We start from the raw sequence: 16,950 nt of genomic DNA on the forward strand, positions 1-16,950 counted from the left end.
TTGCTGGAAATGGATGAATGGAGGGGGCAGGGAACAGAGGAGCATGGATGGGCATGGATTGGGAGGGCAGGGCTCAGGGAGAGAGGGGAATTGCTGGAAATGGATGAATGGAGGGGGCAGGGAACAGAGGAGCATGGATGGGCATGGATTGGGAGGGCAGGGCTCAGGGAGAGAGGGGAATTGCTGGATAGGGATGAATGGAGGGGACAGATGGGCATGGATGGATATGGATTGCAGGACAGGCCTCAGGGAGAGAGGGGAATTGCTGGATAGGGATGAATGGAGGGGGCAGGTGACAGGAGCATGGATGGGCATGGATTGGGAGGGCAGGGCTCAGGGAGAGAGGGGAATTGCTGGCTAGGGATGAATGGAGGGGACAGATGGGCATGGATGGATATGGATTGCAGGGCAGGGCTCAGAGAGAGAGGGGAATTGCTGTATAGGGATGAATGGAGGGGGCAGGGGACAGAGGAGCATGGATGGGCATGGATTGGGAGGGCAGGGCTCAGGGAGAGAGGGGAATTGCTGGAAAGGGATGAATGGAGGGGGCAGGGGACAGAGGAGCATGGATGGGCATGGATTGAGATGGCAGGGCTCAGGGAGAGAGGGGAATTGCTGGAAATGGATGAATGGAGGGGGCAGGGAACAGAGGAGCATGGATGGGCATGGATTGGGAGGGCAGGGCTCAGGGAGAGAGGGGAATTGCTGGAAATGGATGAATGGAGGGGGCAGGGAACAGAGGAGCATGGATGGGCATGGATTGGGAGGGCAGGGCTCAGGGAGAGAGGGGAATTGCTGGATAGGGATGAATGGAGGGGACAGATGGGCATGGATGGATATGGATTGCAGGACAGGCCTCAGGGAGAGAGGGGAATTGCTGGATAGGGATGAATGGAGGGGGCAGGTGACAGGAGCATGGATGGGCATGGATTGGGAGGGCAGGGCTCAGGGAGAGAGGGGAATTGCTGGATAGGGATGAATGGAGGGGACAGATGGGCATGGATGGATATGGATTGCAGGGCAGGGCTCAGAGAGAGAGGGGAATTGCTGTATAGGGATGAATGGAGGGGGCAGGTGACAGAGGAGCATGGATTGGGAGGGCAGGGCTCAGGGAGAGAGGGGAATTGATGGAAAAGGATGAATGGAGGGGGCAGGGGACAGATGGGCATGGATTGGGAGGGCAAGGCTCACACTGTCTCTCTCATATACAATGTCTTTCTGACTCTCACTCTCACACACTCTGTCTCACAATGTATCACATTCACTCTCTATGTGCCACACAGTCACTCACACACTCACTTAGTCTCATACACTCACTCTCACAGAGAATCTGTGTCTCACACACACTCTCTCTCTCGCACACACACACACACACACACTCTCACACTGTGTCTCACATACACACTTGCACACACTCTCATTCTCACACACACACACACTCTCACAAACACACTCACACCCAGACTCACTCTCTCTCTCACACACTCACACTTTCACTCTGTCTCTCACACAGTCACTCTCACATACACTCTCCCAAACATACACACTCCGAGGAAAACCTTACTAGCGCCTGTTTCATTTGTGTCAGAAACTGGCCTTTTTTTACTAGTAAATTCATATTTCTCAAATCTAAGCACGAGCATTTACATCAGCTCTATTGCTATGTAAGTGCTTGAACTTTAAATATATGTATGTTTGTATCCTGCTACTCTAATATCCTGTAAAGTAGATTCCTGCTTCCACTACAGACTTGGCTCCAAATAAGGACCCCTAGAGACAGTTGCCCTCAGAGTGCGTGCACAAATTTTTACCATTTTCCACACAGGTGTAAATCTGTGCCTGAACATTTGCACGCTATTTGGGATGGTTCTGACTGCCTACTTTACAAAGGCATCTAAGTTGCCTATATCAAATAGGTGCCTTTTTGGACTTTCCAGATGAAGTATCCTGTTATAAAATTACTCTAATTTAGTGGTGATCCATGGTAGGCATTTTTTAAATTGCATAACTGACATCTTTTGAGCCTACTCTGTTGCATTTCTGCCATATTATGGAGGACCACTGAGTCCAATCTGATTCATCTGTTTAGAAAAGAGAACAATTCACAATTACCATCTGACTGAAGCTGAGGGTCCACAATGAAGAAGGGAAAATTAGGTTCTTACCTTGGTAATTTTCTTTCCTTTACTCATAGCAGATTAAGCCATTACGTATGGGTTGTGTCCATCAACCAGCAGGGGGAGATAGAGAGCACTCAAATATCACAGTGCCACATGGTCAGCTAGCTCCACTGCCTCTTCAGTATTTGAAGCTTCCAAAGCAGTGTAACAAACCGCAATGGGAATAACATGAACTTTCCTCAAAGCGAACGATGGCCCCATAACAAGGGCATGAACTCAAAAGGAGGGAATGAACACATCCTCCTGGAGGGAATAAACTCGTCCTCCTCTTTGTATTTATGGAGGGAATACACACATCTTCCTGGAGGGAATGAACTCAACCTCCTACACATGAACTGGAGGGAATGAACTCAATCTCCTATAAGTGAACAAGAATCATGAAGACTGTTTTCCAACTTTCTACCAAGGAAGAATTAGAACTTCAGGAAACAAGAACAGAACCTGAAACAGATTCACATCATACAGACAATCATACAGGGAGGGTTCATGGCTTCATCTATGACATGACTAAAGGAAAGAAAATTACCAAGGTAAGAACCTAATTTTCCCTTCCTTGTCTTCAAGCAGATGAAGCCATTACGTATGGGATGTATCAAAGCAATCCCTATATAGGGTGGGAACAAGTCACACCACGTGCTAGCACTTGTGCTCCAAAACGCGCATCCCTCCTAGCAGCCACATTCAGCCTGTAATGTCAGGCAAATGAGAGCTTCGAAGCCCATGTTGCTGCACTGCAAATCTCATGAAGAGATAGTGCTCCAGTTTCAGCCCAAGAGGAAGAAATCGCTCTTGTAGAATGTGCCTTAAAGGCTACAGGCGGAGGCCGGCCGGCAAGCAGATAAGCTGAAAAGATAGCTTCTTTGAGCCAGCGGGCAATAGTGGCTTTAGACGCTGGAGACCCTCTGCGAGAACCTGATAGTAAAACAAACAAATGATCAGAGGTCCTGAAAGAATTAGTAACTCGCAGATACTGCAACAGAGTCCTGTGCACATCCAACAGGTGCAACTGCCCAAAGGATTCTGGAAACTCCTCAACAAAAGAAGGTAGAAAAATAGGCTGGTTTAGGTGAAACGCTGAAACCACCTTAGGCATGAAAGAAGGCACGGTACGAACCGTGACCCCGGACTCTGAAAATTGCAGAAATGGGTTTCGACAGGACAGCGCCTGGAGTTCTAACACCCGTCTCGCCGAAGTAATGACCACCAGAAAAACAGCCTTTAGTGTCAAATCTTTCTCTGAAGCTCGCCATAGCGGCTCAAAAGGAGAACCCTCAGAGCCTTCAAAACTAGCCCCAGGTTCCAAGCTGGACAAGGTGCCCGCACGGGAGGACGGAGCCGAAGCACCCCTCTAAGAAACCGTGCCAGATCTGGATGAGCAGCTAAAGACACGCCTGCAACCTTACCATGAAGGGAGGCCAATGCTGCCACTTGCACCCGCAGGGAATTATAGGCCAAGCCTTTTTGTACACCATCCTGCAAAAAGTCCAGAATCGGCGAGACAGGAGCCCGCATGGGTGTGATAGCTTTTGAAACACACCAAGCCTCAAACTGGCGCCAGATCCTGGCATAAGCCATGGAAGTGGACCGCTTGCGGGCCTGCAGGAGAGCAGAAATAACATTATTGGAATAGCCTTTGCCTCTCAATTGCGCCCTCTCAATAGCCATGCCGTAAGACCAAAACGGCAGGCGTCCTCCATGGCCACCGGTCCCTGCGACAACAGGTTCGGTACCAGAGGTAAAGGAAGGGGAGCCTCCACTAGCATCTGTCGGAGGTCCGCATACCAAGGCCCCCTGGGCCAATCCGGGGCGATGAGAACCACTTCTCCTGGGTGAAGCCGAATCCGCAGGAGCACACGCCCTATCAATGGCCACGGAAGGAACACATACCAGTGGCCCAGAGGCCATGGTTGAGCCAAGGCATCCAACCCGGCTGAGCGAGGATCTCTCCGTCTGCTGAAAAGCACGGGACTTTGGCAGTAGAGCTTGTCGCCATAAGATCCATTACGGGCTTGCCCCATTTGGCACATATCTGCAGGAATACTTCGTCTGCTAGTTCCCATTCCGCTGGATCGATTTGATGCCTGCTTAGATAATCGGCTTGCACGTTGCTGTGACCTGCAATGTGAGCTGCCGACAGAAACTGTAGATGCAGCTCGGCCCAGTGGCAAATCTGTTCGGCCTGCGCAGCCAGCGCTCTGCACTGTGTGCCGCCTTGTCGGTTTATGTAGGCCACTGTTGTCGTGTTGTCCGACATCACTCTGACAGCCAATCCTTCCAGGGTCACTTGAAAGGCCAGAAGCGCCTAAAACACCGCTTTCAACTCTAGGTGATTGATGGACCACTCTGACTCATCGGGTGTCCAAAGACCCTGGGTATGCTTCCCCTTGCAATGTGCGTCCCAGCCCTTCAGGCTGGCATCTGTCACCACTAGGCACCAATCGGGGAGCACCAGCGGCATTCCTCGCCGCAGCATGCTGTTTGAGAGCCACCACTCCATGTTGAGTCGGGCCGCAGGGAGCCAAGAGAGTCTGCATTGATAATCCTGAGATACTGGAGACCATCGTTGAAGCAGGGAATACTGCAGAGGTCTCAGTTGCGCTCTCGCCCAGGGCACCAAATCCAAGGTGGCTGTCATTGATCCCAACAGCTAGACAATGTCCCAAGCATGCGGGCGGGGCATCCTCAGGAGCAGACGGACCTGATTCTGAAGCTTGCACCGCCTTTGCTCGGGTAGGAATACATATCCCGAGTCTGTGTCGAACCTGGCCCCCAAATATTCTAGAGATTGCGAGGGGGTCAGGTGACTTTTGGCTACATTGACGACCCAGCCCAGAGATTGCAGTACTGAGACCACTCTGGCTGTAGCTTGATGGCTCTCTGTTTCGGAGTCCGCTCTGATGAGCCAGTCGTCTAGGTACGGGTGAACCCGGATACCTTCTCGCCTGAGAAAAGCAGCTACCACCATTACCTTGGAAAAGGTTTCGGGAGCTGTGGCGAGGCCAAAAGGCAAGGCCCGAAACTGGAAATGTTTTCCCATCACTGCAAACCACAGAAACGTCTGGTGTGGGGGCCAAATTGGAATATGCAAGTAAGCTTCTTTCAGGTCCAGAGATGTGGGAAACTCTCCTGGCTGTACCGCCACACTGACGGAGCGCAGGGTTTCCATGTGAAAATGCCGCACTCTTAGGGACTTGTTTAATTCTTTTAATTCCAGAATAAGGCGAAAAGACCCACCTTTTCGCGGCACCACAAAGTAAATGGAGTAGAGGCCGCAGCCGAAATCGGCGGGAGGCACCGGGGGAAACCGCCCCAATGTGAATCAAGCCTTGAAAGGTCTCCTCTACCGCCGCCCGTTTGGCGGCAGAACTGCATCGGGACTCCACAAACACGTCTCTTATCGGGGCATTGAATTCTATTCGGTATCCTTCTCTGATCAGGTCCAAGACCCACTGATCTGAGGTAATCTTGGCCCACTCCTCGAGAAAGAGGGAAAGACGTCCTCCTATAACAGGAATCGAGGAGAGGGCCGGCGCACCCTCATTGAGAGGGTCGCCCTTGAACTCCAGGTCTTGAGCCTGCTGCTGTGGAACGTTTGTCCAAGCGAAAGGAGTTCCTCTGCTGAAAACCAGCCATGAGAAGTGGACCCAGCAGAATGCCCCGGGCGGTACCTTCTAGCTTCATGGAAACGAGGTCTATAAGAGAAGTGAACCGCCTGACCCTTGGAGGGAGACCGCGGCCTATCCTCGGGTAAACGATGGGGTTTAGCATCTCCCAGGCCTTTCACAATTTTCTCCAACTCCTCACCCAACAGGAGAAGGCCTTGAAAGGGCAACTTCACCAACCTTTGCTTAGAGGCCATGTCCGCCGCCCAATGCCGTAGCCACAGAAGACGGCGAGCCGCCACTGCTACAGCCATCTGTTTAGCCGAAGCTCTGACAATATCATAAAGGGTGTCAGCCAAAAAGGACAAGGCCGACTCCATTCGCGGAGCCACTTCAGACAAGGGCTCCGCTCCATCACCGGGCTGTTCCACTGCCTGTTGCAACCATGCCAGGCAGGCTCCAGCAGCATAACAACTGCATACAGACGCCCGAATAGAAAGACCAGCAATTTCAAAGGACCGTTTAAGTGCTGATTCCAGTCTACTGTCTTGCATGTCCTTCAGGGCAACACCTCCTTCAACAGGGAGGGTAGTTCTCTTTGTCACAGCTGTGACTAGGGCATCCACCTTAGGCATTGCAAAGCGAGCCAAATGCTTCCCACGCAGAGGGAATAATTGCCCCATAGCCCTGGAAACTTTCAAAGGTCCTTCGGGGTCAGCCCATTGAGCTGAAATAAGCTCTTGGATGGAGTCAGGCAAAGGAAAGGCTCGAGCAGGCTTTTTGGTACTTGCCATTCTCGGATTTCCAGAGGAGGCCACGCCACTCCCAGGATCTTCAATAGAGAGGACCTGTAAGAATCTGAAATAAGCGCTGGCAGCTCTTCGTGGTGGAAAATCCTCACTGCGGATGGATCATCTGGATCCAGTGGCCCTTCTGCACCTTCCTCTGTTTCCTCTGGCCACGAGGGCCTGCCAGACCCCTCAGAGTCACCACATCCCGACTACGGGGGGGGGGGGGGGTGCGCCACTCTCTGAAGGGGAATTTACCCTTCTGCGCGTCTCTTGCGGCCAGCTATCAGGGAAAAACGCCTCAGACGGCAATCCCATGCCTGCATCCACCGGAGGGGCAGAAAGGGGGGCCATAGAAAACCCCTGTGGCTGAGCTCTTTTAAGCATATATGCATTATGAAGCAATAATACAAAGTCAGGGGAGAAAAACTCGCCCTGGGCACCCGGTTCCAGTCCGGGGCTAGTAGCTCTTTGGCCAGCCTCAATTCGAGGGCCCCCTCCGGTCTCCAGACCCTCTGCCTCAGGGGGGGGTCACGCCATGTGGTGCTTTCAAAATGGCGCCCACTGCCAGCTCCACCGAGCGGGAAGAATCATCGCTTGCCATGCTCGGGCCGGCTCTTATGCCTGAACAGCACATTTTCAGAGCCCCGCTGCTGATCTGCGCTTGCCACACTTGGAACAGCGCTTAACACGCTCTGCAGCCATCGTCGAAAAATGGCAGAAAATTCAAAATGGCGGCTTCGCGCCAAAAACGTCTCGATCGCGGGCCCTCCCCGGAGGAGTCAGAAAACACTCTTACCTCACTGGACCGAGTATACAAGCTCCGGTCACGCTGTAGAAACTGAAGAAAACCTCTTGCTTTTTTTTTTTTTTTTTTAACGCTGTGAGGAAAGTAGAGAAAACAGCAAAAGAGGCAATCAAATCAACTCCGGAGGTACAAACAGTGGGAAAGGCAGGGAAAGGCGAACCAATGTGCCTGCATCCACCAAGTATAGAGTGGGAAAGAGCAGGGAAAAGTGAAACTAATGTGCTCACATCCACTGGGGGGATGGGTAAGGCAGGGAAAGGGCTAACCTATGTGCCTTTAAAGTGAAGCTGCTATAGCCTCTAACACCCCAGCTAACAACTGGCAAGCCAGGAGCCACCCCCAGGCAGATTTTTTAAGGAGCTTGATCAAGCTGCAACCACCCTGCTTGGGGAGATAGAGAATACTGAAGAGGCAGTGGAGCTAGCTGACCATGTGGCACTGAAATTTGTGTGCTCTCTATCTCCCCCTGCTGGTTGATGGACACAACCCATACGTAATGGCTTCATCTGCTTGATGACAAGGAAGAGGGCTATTGTTTTTCTTTTGAGTCTCAAGGGGAATAAATAAAAAGAAGAAAATGGGAAACAATTCATCAAAATTATGATATTCAAGGCTGAGAGAAAAAAATTATCTTAAAAACAAGAACACAGTCGGTTGTCCAAGCAGATGAAAAAAGGCTTACTAGGCTCAAGTGTCAATGGCTATTTGGGAATTTCCACACATGGTCAGAAAATGTTTAGGTTTGTCCTACACTTAGAGAACTGTTCCGTGTTTGCACTACAACAAATCATCACCTATTTGTGTTGCCAATTTCACCCTGCTTGTTATTGGAAAACAGGTCAGATAAAAGGGAGACAAAACAGAGAAAGACACACAAATGCGTGATCATAAGTCACTAGATTGGAAATAGAAATACCAACAGATTTCATAGAGGCTACCAGAGAACAAAGTAGACGGAAGGCCATGATTTCTGATACTTGTAAGACAAAACTAAGGCATTTAGCAAGAAGCAAACATCTAAAGATTATGTCTATACTCCGGGGCTTCAACTCTCTGACAGGTGACAGATAATTTTGCAAGAGGCTGTCTAGATTGTTTTATAAAGATACACAGGAGCCTACCTTGTCTTTATAAAATTGCCCAACAAAAGCTGCAGAATCTCTTTTACACCTGCTCCAGAACAGGTGTAAATGTTTGCACATAAAGTAAGTACTTCAATTACAACACCATCTGGGTTCTGCTCAAAATCTGCCCCCAAACATTCCCCCATCCGCATCATGTAAAAGTTTGCTAACTCTTGTCATCCCATGTAGTTTTACATTGGAGGCGACAAGAGGTGAAATTACTCCCTAACTATCTACACCAATGAACATTATTTTCTATGTCTAACTTATTATCTCACTTTTTTCTATATGTAAAGTAACACAAAAACGCATGCAAAATGTTACTCACAGATACAGATGGTGAAAGAATGATGTTCCCAATAGATACTTTTAACTCGTCCAATGAAGCAACTGTATAGTGATTTTCATTGTTTGGTTGTATAGGTTTTATCTCCACATGGAACTTCTTTGGTTCATCATCTTCAGAGTCAGAATCACTAGATGAGCACAAATGGTTTTCTTTGGTATGTTTGAAATAGTTAAGGCATTGTTTTCTTCTAATATTGTATTAATGTACAGTCAACTCTGTATTACTGTTTGCAAGTGATCCTTGTAAAACGAAAAATTATAAATGATTAAAAAAAAAAAAAAAGTTAAGGAAATTGCAAATTAGTAGATTAAGACTAAGAAGTAAGGAATAGAAACTGTAATGTGAGAAATTTATTAGAAAATATGCCTCATTTAAGTCATCAATATCGGGTGGCTGTCCATGTGTCGCTCATTTCTAGAATCAACTAAACATGCTCAATGGGGAGTTGGAGAACAATATCGCAAGGTAACACAAATCAAACTCTAACCCACTATCAGTTTCAGACCCACTAAGGATTTTCAATGACTTTACAGTTCTGGAAGGAAAAAGGCCTCAAAGAGCTCTCTAATGTACCATTCTTAGCAGAGCTTAGTGGATCCATTTAATCCTCGCTTCATCATCGGCCTAAAAAAACCTTCCAAATATTTTAATGTTCAAAAAATAAATCTTTATATTATTCTTGTAATTTTCTTTTTTTTTTCCTTTATCTAATTTGTTTCCTGCCTAAAGTTAATACGTGCAGGACTCACTAACTTAATTCTTAGCAGGTACACTATTACACTTTAACAGCTTCCTCAGAGTACTGGCAGTGTACTTAAAGCACTTATCTTTTCTGTGTCTAAATCACTGGTCAACTGCATTATCTGTCTTAACAGCGCTTAATATTCCTGTGCTGTGTGGTGCCCTCTTCTCCTTTTCTGTCTCCTCGATGAAATGGACAGGAAAACGGCAGCTGCAAAATTAAATGACTCGATTTCGCCAAAAAAGAAAGGCACAAAAAGGGAAATACAAAGCCTGTTCCAGCCAAGCCATGTTCTGCTGTTGTTGCTGCCATGCCCCAACCCTTACTGGTGACCTCATCTGTAGTGCCTTCATTTAGCACCTGGGACCTTTCAGGCTTTGCCTTTGCAACAGAGGTCATCTGATGAGTTGCTCGTCGGTGAGTGTTTGTTGCAGTGCTACCCTGCTTACTTCTTATTCCGGCTTGACCCTGCTTGTTTCCTGGAGTATTCTACTGTTGCTGCCTGCCTTTGACCCTGCTTGTTTTCTGGAGTATTCTACTGTTGCTGCCTGCCTTTGACCCTGCTTGTTTCCTGGAGTATTCTACTGTTGCTGCCTGCCTTTGAACCTGCTTCTTTCCTTGAGTATTGTACTGTTGCTGCCTGCCTCTGACCCTGCTTGTTTCCTGGCGTATTCTACTGTTGCTGCCTGCCTCTGACCCTGCTTGTTTTCTGGAGTATTCTGTTGCTGCCTGCCTTTGACCCTGCTTGTTTTCTGGAGTATTCTACTGTTGCTGCCTGCCTTTGTTCCTGCTTGTTTCGTGGGCTACATGACTGTTTGTTGGCCACCTGCTGGACCTTGCAGTTCTGGTTTTCCCTTCTGTCCCATAGTCCTGCCGGCTGCCCGCACCCAGGGGCTCAACCCCTGGGGAACGGCGGTCAAGCACAGGTGAAGTCTAGCTGTTCCTGCCCTGCCTGTCCCAGCTTGCTCTGCGCCTCAGCTGCAGCTTCAGTCCGGAGGTTCCAGTCCTGTTTTTATCAGTCCGTCTGTTCTGCCTTGTCTCATGTTTGGGTGGTTCTCCTGCCGCTGCCGCTCCTCGGCAGTGGTCCAAGGGCTCACGACTCCAGATTATCCATAGGAATCTGACAACTGTGTGTACTGGTTGGCATTCAGCCTATGTATTTCGTAGAGTACTATTACTAAACTATACTAACAAGAAAACTACACAATATACTATATAATTTTAAGGCTCTTTATATTAGTCTAACATCCTCAGTACCTTAAGTTTTATTTAAATAACCAACTCAACAATGCTAAGATGCAGACAGCATTCCCGCTCGAGAGTGGTGCTATCCAGTATTTTGAACGGAGTGTCACATGTATAATTATCTTCCAGTTGGTGAGACGTTATATGTGTGTACTCAATGCAAAGAACTCCTAGTTCTCAGAGAATGAATACAGTCTTTTGAGGCTAGAGTTGCAGATTTGAAGGAGCTGAAACAGAGAGGCACATAGAGGAGACCTACAGGGCCATAATAGAGAAGTTCCACCTCCAGTTTGGCAACCCCTGTGCTGCCTTGGAGGAAGGAGGTCTCCTAAAAGGAGAGCATTATCCTGGTGAATTAGGAAGCAATTCTGTAGCCAGGACCTGCCTACCAGGGGATGCTATCTTCTCACACTAAGAATGTCTCCAGGGACTTCTGCCCACAAGGGAAAGGTTAGGAAAGCCGTTGTAGTTGATGATTTGTTAGGCATTACTTGGGTGGTTGGCAGATGTGAGGAACGCCTGGTCACGTGCCTCCCTGGTGCAAAGGAAGTGGACCTCACAGGTCACCCTGATAGGATTTTAGATAGTTCTGGGGAGCAGCCAGTTATCTTGGTACGTGTGGGTACCAATGACATTTAAAAATGTGGGAGTGAGGGTCTGGAAGCCAAATTTAGGCTCTTAGGTAGAACGCTGAAATCCAGATCCTCCAGGGTAGCATTTTCAGAAATGCTCCCTGTTCCACATGCAGGACCCAAGAGGCAGGCAGAACTCTGAAGTCTCAATGGGTGAGGAGCCTATTGAGAAAGGATGAATTCCACCTTAACCTATGTTTGTACCAGGATTCTTCTTTGTATCTATGTTCTGGATTGTAGCAATATGTTCTACCTCGCACACTTCGTTGTGCAACTATCCGTGGACTTATGGTACCGGACTTTCATGCTTTTTGTCTTGATAGCACGAGAAAAAGAGTTTTCACTGTTGTTGGTCCTTTGAAGTGGAATAAATTACCATTGGAGATTCAGTGAGAGAGAAGCCTGACTGCTTTCAAGTGTTTGCTAAAGCATCATTTGTTACATTTGGCATATGAATTGTCCTGACTGGATTGACTGCAGCTGTTTTGCTCTGATGTATTTGCAGCTCTGTTTTTTGTGAGGTTTGTTTTAATTGTTTGTGTTGTTTGAATTTATGATTATGCATGTTCTACTTGTTCTCCTCTATGGATAAGGGTGGATTATAAATAACTACAAATCAATGGGACACTGTGTTATCAGTTATATCATAATGACAGAGTGGATCAAACTGGAGGAAGGGTTGGCACTATATGTTAAAGAGGGAACTGAGTCAAACAAAATAAACGTTCTGCATGAAACAAATAGCAGCGTGTAATCCTTATGGATAGGAATTCCATATGTGAAGGGAAAGAGTATACTGGTAGGGATATACAACTGTCCGCCAGGACAGTACGAACAGGGATGGAACTCCTCTCATATGAGAAAAGACTTAAGAGGTTTGGGCTCTTCAGCTTGGAAAAGTGATGGCTGAGGGGTATATGATAAGAGGTCCCCAGAATCCTGAGTGGTGTAGATTAGGTAAATATGAATTATTAATTCTTTCAAAACATACAAAGACTAGGGGACACTTAATGAAGTTACACTGTAATACCTTTAAAACAAATAGGAGGAAATAATTTTTCAAAGAATAGTTCAGCTCTGAAACTCATTAACAGAGGATGTAATAACAGCAGTTAGCATATTTGGGTTTAAAAAAAGGTTTGGACAAGTTCCTGGAGGAAAAGTCCATAGTTTGCTATTAAGATAGAAATAGGGAAAGTCACTGCTGTCCCTGGGATTGGTAACATGGAATATTGCTGTTATTTGGGATTCCACCAGGTTCTTGTCACCTGGATTAGCCGCTGTTGGAAGGATACTGGGCTAGATGGACCACTAGTTTTGCCCAGTATGGCTATTCTTATGATCAGGTCTTCCCCTCCACCCCCACCCGAGGATCCTAGAAACTGAATGGTGATCATACTGTTACCATTTCACTTATCTTTAAATATGTTTGCAAAGTATGGCAAAAGTATCAAAACATCTTTCTTTTAAGTTAAAACAAACTACATTTCACCAATCTAAATAAAAGCACAAGAATCAAAGGATATCATTTTGAACTATTTCAGGCCTTATACTATAGCCTTCTTCATCAACAGCAGGAATGTTCTAGATAAAGAAAAGAAGAAAAAAATAAATTAACTTTAATGTACTCTGCATAGATATCTTGATATGAAGGCTATACATATTTTAAATAAATAAAAAACTAATACAAATTCACACCATTCAGACCTTCTCTGCAACTTGGAATTTCATGTTCTTGAAAACTTTCCATGTTAAGATTTAGTAACCAGTTACTGCAAAAGTTAGAGACTTATACAGTTCATAGTATGTAACAGTAATGACTTCCAGCTCCATTACCCTTATTTCTAAACCTGATTATTTTATGCAAATAAAGATACGTTTACATGGTAAACACTGATTTTCACTTGTAATTTTCAGTCAGATGTTAAAGGTACAGAATAACTTATTTACTTGCTCCTTTTTTTCTAAATAGTTATCATCTAAAGATATTTCATCTCAACAATGGCACAAATAATATTAACTGCATACCTTTGGAATACAAAAGACTCGATGAAAAAAAGTTTCAATGATGGATATTTCATGTTGATCTTGCATCTTAAGCATACTTTGAGAAACTAAGGGCTTCTTTTACAAAGCCGAGCTAGCAATTCCCACGCAGCAAATGAGAGGAAGCCTACTTAGTTCCTATGGGCTTCCTCTCATTTGCTGCATCGGGAACCACTAGTGCGGTTTAGTAAAAGAAGCCCTAAATAACTCCATGGTGATCCATTTATATACTCATCAAAGTTCTTAGGTTAATGCATACACCATTTAAAAAGAGACTTTATGTATAATACACACATCAGTGCTTAAAATGTACACGGGGTGGGCACCAAAACTTAAGTTCTGTAAAGTTCAAATTATAAGAAGCACATTAATTAAACAACTCCCTCTGGAATGTCCTTTACTTTCTGGGAAGATAAGGGGGAAATGTCAAAATAAGATACATACTCTTAGATTATAGCGCACTCTGGGACAGGGATATACCTACTATATTTCACCTTCAGTACATATTTGTAAAGACAATTAAATATTTTGCAAATGACATCACAAAACCTATATGGATCAACAGGATACATATGTACTATTTCTGATACTTTCCAGACTGGACCAACTGTAGCAGGTGTGATCCAAGGACAGCAGAATACATTCTCACATCTAACAGAGCCTGATGCAGAGCAAACCCTTAGATTCTTTCCTGAAGCTTTTGGAACTACTACTGTGCACATGTGCACAACTTCCCGTATGCAGCTGCCGCACAGGACCAGTCAGTCTATTACAAGAGTGAAAAGAATATAATTCCTGGGAAGGTGCGCAGGTACATGAGAATAGGTGTCCCTTCGTCCTCAGAGAACACCTGCTACAGGTGAGCAAATTCACTTTCTTCAAGGACAAGCAGGATATAATATTCTCATATATGGGAATCCATAGCTACCAGGCTGTCCAAAAAGAAAACATGGGGGGGGGGAATGGGGGGGGGGAAACAAGGCCTGCAATAGATTAAGCCCCAAAACATTAATAAAAAAATTAAAAAAAAAAAAAAAATATATATATATATATACATACATACACACACACACACACACACACACACACCTTTTTTGAAAAAAAAATGAGCTGGGGAGGGGGGTCGAGTTGGGTTCTAGACTCAAAATAAATTCTGTAGGACTGACCAAACCAACTTCCACATTGGGAGTCTTGTCCTAAGCAGTAGTGGGATGTGAATGTGTGGACTAATCACTACGTATGGCTCTGACATTATGAGCTGTGACATGATCCTCTAAAGTCAGCTCATCCTGCTAACCAACTGGATAAGGCGAAGATACTTACCTGTAGCAGGTATTCTCCGAGGACAGCAGGCTTCATATTCTCATGTGTGGGTAGACAGTGGATTTATACTCAACTGAAAAAAACAGAGCTTTGTGAAGAGAGAGCGCTGCATTCCACTGCGCATGCGCGAGTGCCTTCCCGCCTGCCATGAGAACTCAGTTCCCTCAGTTTAATTTTAAAGCAAAATAAGGAAAATAAAATAATGAAATAGACAACTCCAAGGGGAGGTGGGCAGGAGTGTGAGAATATGAAGCCTGTTGTCCTTGAAGAATACCTGCTACAGGTAAGTATCTTCGCTTTCTCCAAGGACAAGCAGGATCTCATATTCTCATGTGTAGGTAATCCCTAGTATACAGGCTCCCCCAAAACAACAGTGGTCAACTGGGCATCACAACTGCGAGGACATAACACAGATTAACCTGAAACTATAAACAATCTGAATGAGAGTGCAGCCTGGAACAGAATAAAACGAGCCTAGGTGGGTGGAGTTGGTTTATAGACCTCAAACTGATTCTGCAACACTGACTGCCCAAACCAACTGTCGTGTCAGGTATCCTGCTCAAGGCAGTAGTGACATTTTTTTTGTTACATTTCTACCCCGCGCTTTCCCACTCATGGCAGGCTCAATGCGGCTTACATGGGGCAATGGAGGGTTAAGTGACTTGTCCAGAGTCACAAGGAGCTTCCTGAGCCTGAAGTGGGAATTGAACTCAGTTCCTCAGTTCCCCAGGACCAATGTCCACCACCCTAACCACTAGGCCACTTCTCCACTACGAATGTGTAGATTGACCACCACATTGCAGCCTTGCAAATTTCCTCAATGGAGGCTGACCTCAATTGGTCTACCGACACAGCCATGGCTCAGACATTATGAGCCGTGACATGACCCTCTAAGGCCAGCTCAGGCTGGGCATAAGGAAATGTGATCTGCCAATCAATTACAAATGATGTGTTTCCCGATGACAATCCCCATCTTGTTGGGATCAAAAGAAACAAAAAGCTAGGCGGACTGTCTGTGGGGCCTTGTCTGCTCCATGTAGTAGGCCAATGCTCTCTTGCAGTGCAAAGTGTGCAAGCTGCTTTTACCAGGGTGGGCATGAGATCAGGGAAAGAATGTTGGCAAGACAATCGACTGGTTCAGATGGAACTCTGACATCACCTTCGGCAGGACCTTAGGGTGTGTGTGATGAAACTTAGTTTAAGGTGCATCCACGACTAAGCCCTGGAGCTCACTGACCCTACGAGCTGAAGTAACAGCCACCAAGAAAACGACCTTCCAGGTCAAGTACTTCAGATGGCAGGAATTCAGTGGCTCAGAAGGAACTTTCATCAGCTGGGTGAGAATGACGTTGAGATCCCACGACACTGGTGGAGGTTTGACAGGGGGCTTTGACAAAAGCAAACCTCTCATGAATCAAACAACTAAAGGCTGTCCAGAGATGGGCTTACCTTCTACACGTTGATGATAAGCACTAACTGCACTAAAGTGAACCCTTACGGAGTTGGTCTTGAGACCCGACTGACAAGTGTAGAAGGTACTCAAGCAGGGTCCATTTAGGACAAGGAAGACAATCTAGGGTCCTGTTCTCACAGCATACATATATAAGCCTATATAAACACCTAAAGCATTTAATATTTTAACATTGCATTTAATATTTTAACATTCTCATATATTATTATATAGTAATTTGAAAATAAATGGATAATTAATCAAAACAAAAATGGTAACTCACCACAGTGATGACGTGGAAAACTTGGGGAATAACTCGAATATATTCCTCTACAATATATTATTCCTTACTTTTGGACAAAAAATTTTTCATATATTAATATTATATGTTTAAAACGCTTATTTTAATTATTTATAATATATTTTATAAAAAGGTCATATTATATAATACTGGCTATAACTAAATTTCATATTCATAAAAGCTTAAACTAACAGGTCAAAAATAATTTTTTAAAACATTTTAAAATATACAATAAATTTCAAACATTACACTGATAATATCATAAACCTTCAAAAACATTCAAATCAGCACAGAAATGAATAAATATATACATCTTCAAATATAAAAAAGCCAAAACTATAATATCTAGTGGCATTACTT

General features: G+C 45.6%; 1 protein-coding gene across 3 annotated transcripts in view; it reads right to left on the reverse strand.

Moving 5' to 3' along the window:
• FCHO2 (FCH and mu domain containing endocytic adaptor 2) overlaps positions 1 to 16,950 on the reverse strand; it is a 458,555-nt gene that overhangs the window by 230,629 nt on the left and 210,976 nt on the right. For all 3 annotated transcript variants that reach the window (XM_030193298.1, XM_030193297.1, XM_030193296.1), the window contains 2 exons: positions 12,997 to 13,054; positions 8,831 to 9,009 (listed from right to left, as the gene is read on the reverse strand). In XM_030193298.1, coding sequence (XP_030049158.1) covers positions 8,831 to 9,009; positions 12,997 to 13,054 — 237 coding nt within the window. The remainder of the gene's footprint in view (positions 1 to 8,830; positions 9,010 to 12,996; positions 13,055 to 16,950) is intronic.

This window comes from Microcaecilia unicolor, chromosome 2 (genome assembly GCF_901765095.1).
Source record: "Microcaecilia unicolor chromosome 2, aMicUni1.1, whole genome shotgun sequence".
In the NCBI taxonomy this organism is placed as follows: domain Eukaryota; kingdom Metazoa; phylum Chordata; class Amphibia; order Gymnophiona; family Siphonopidae; genus Microcaecilia; species Microcaecilia unicolor.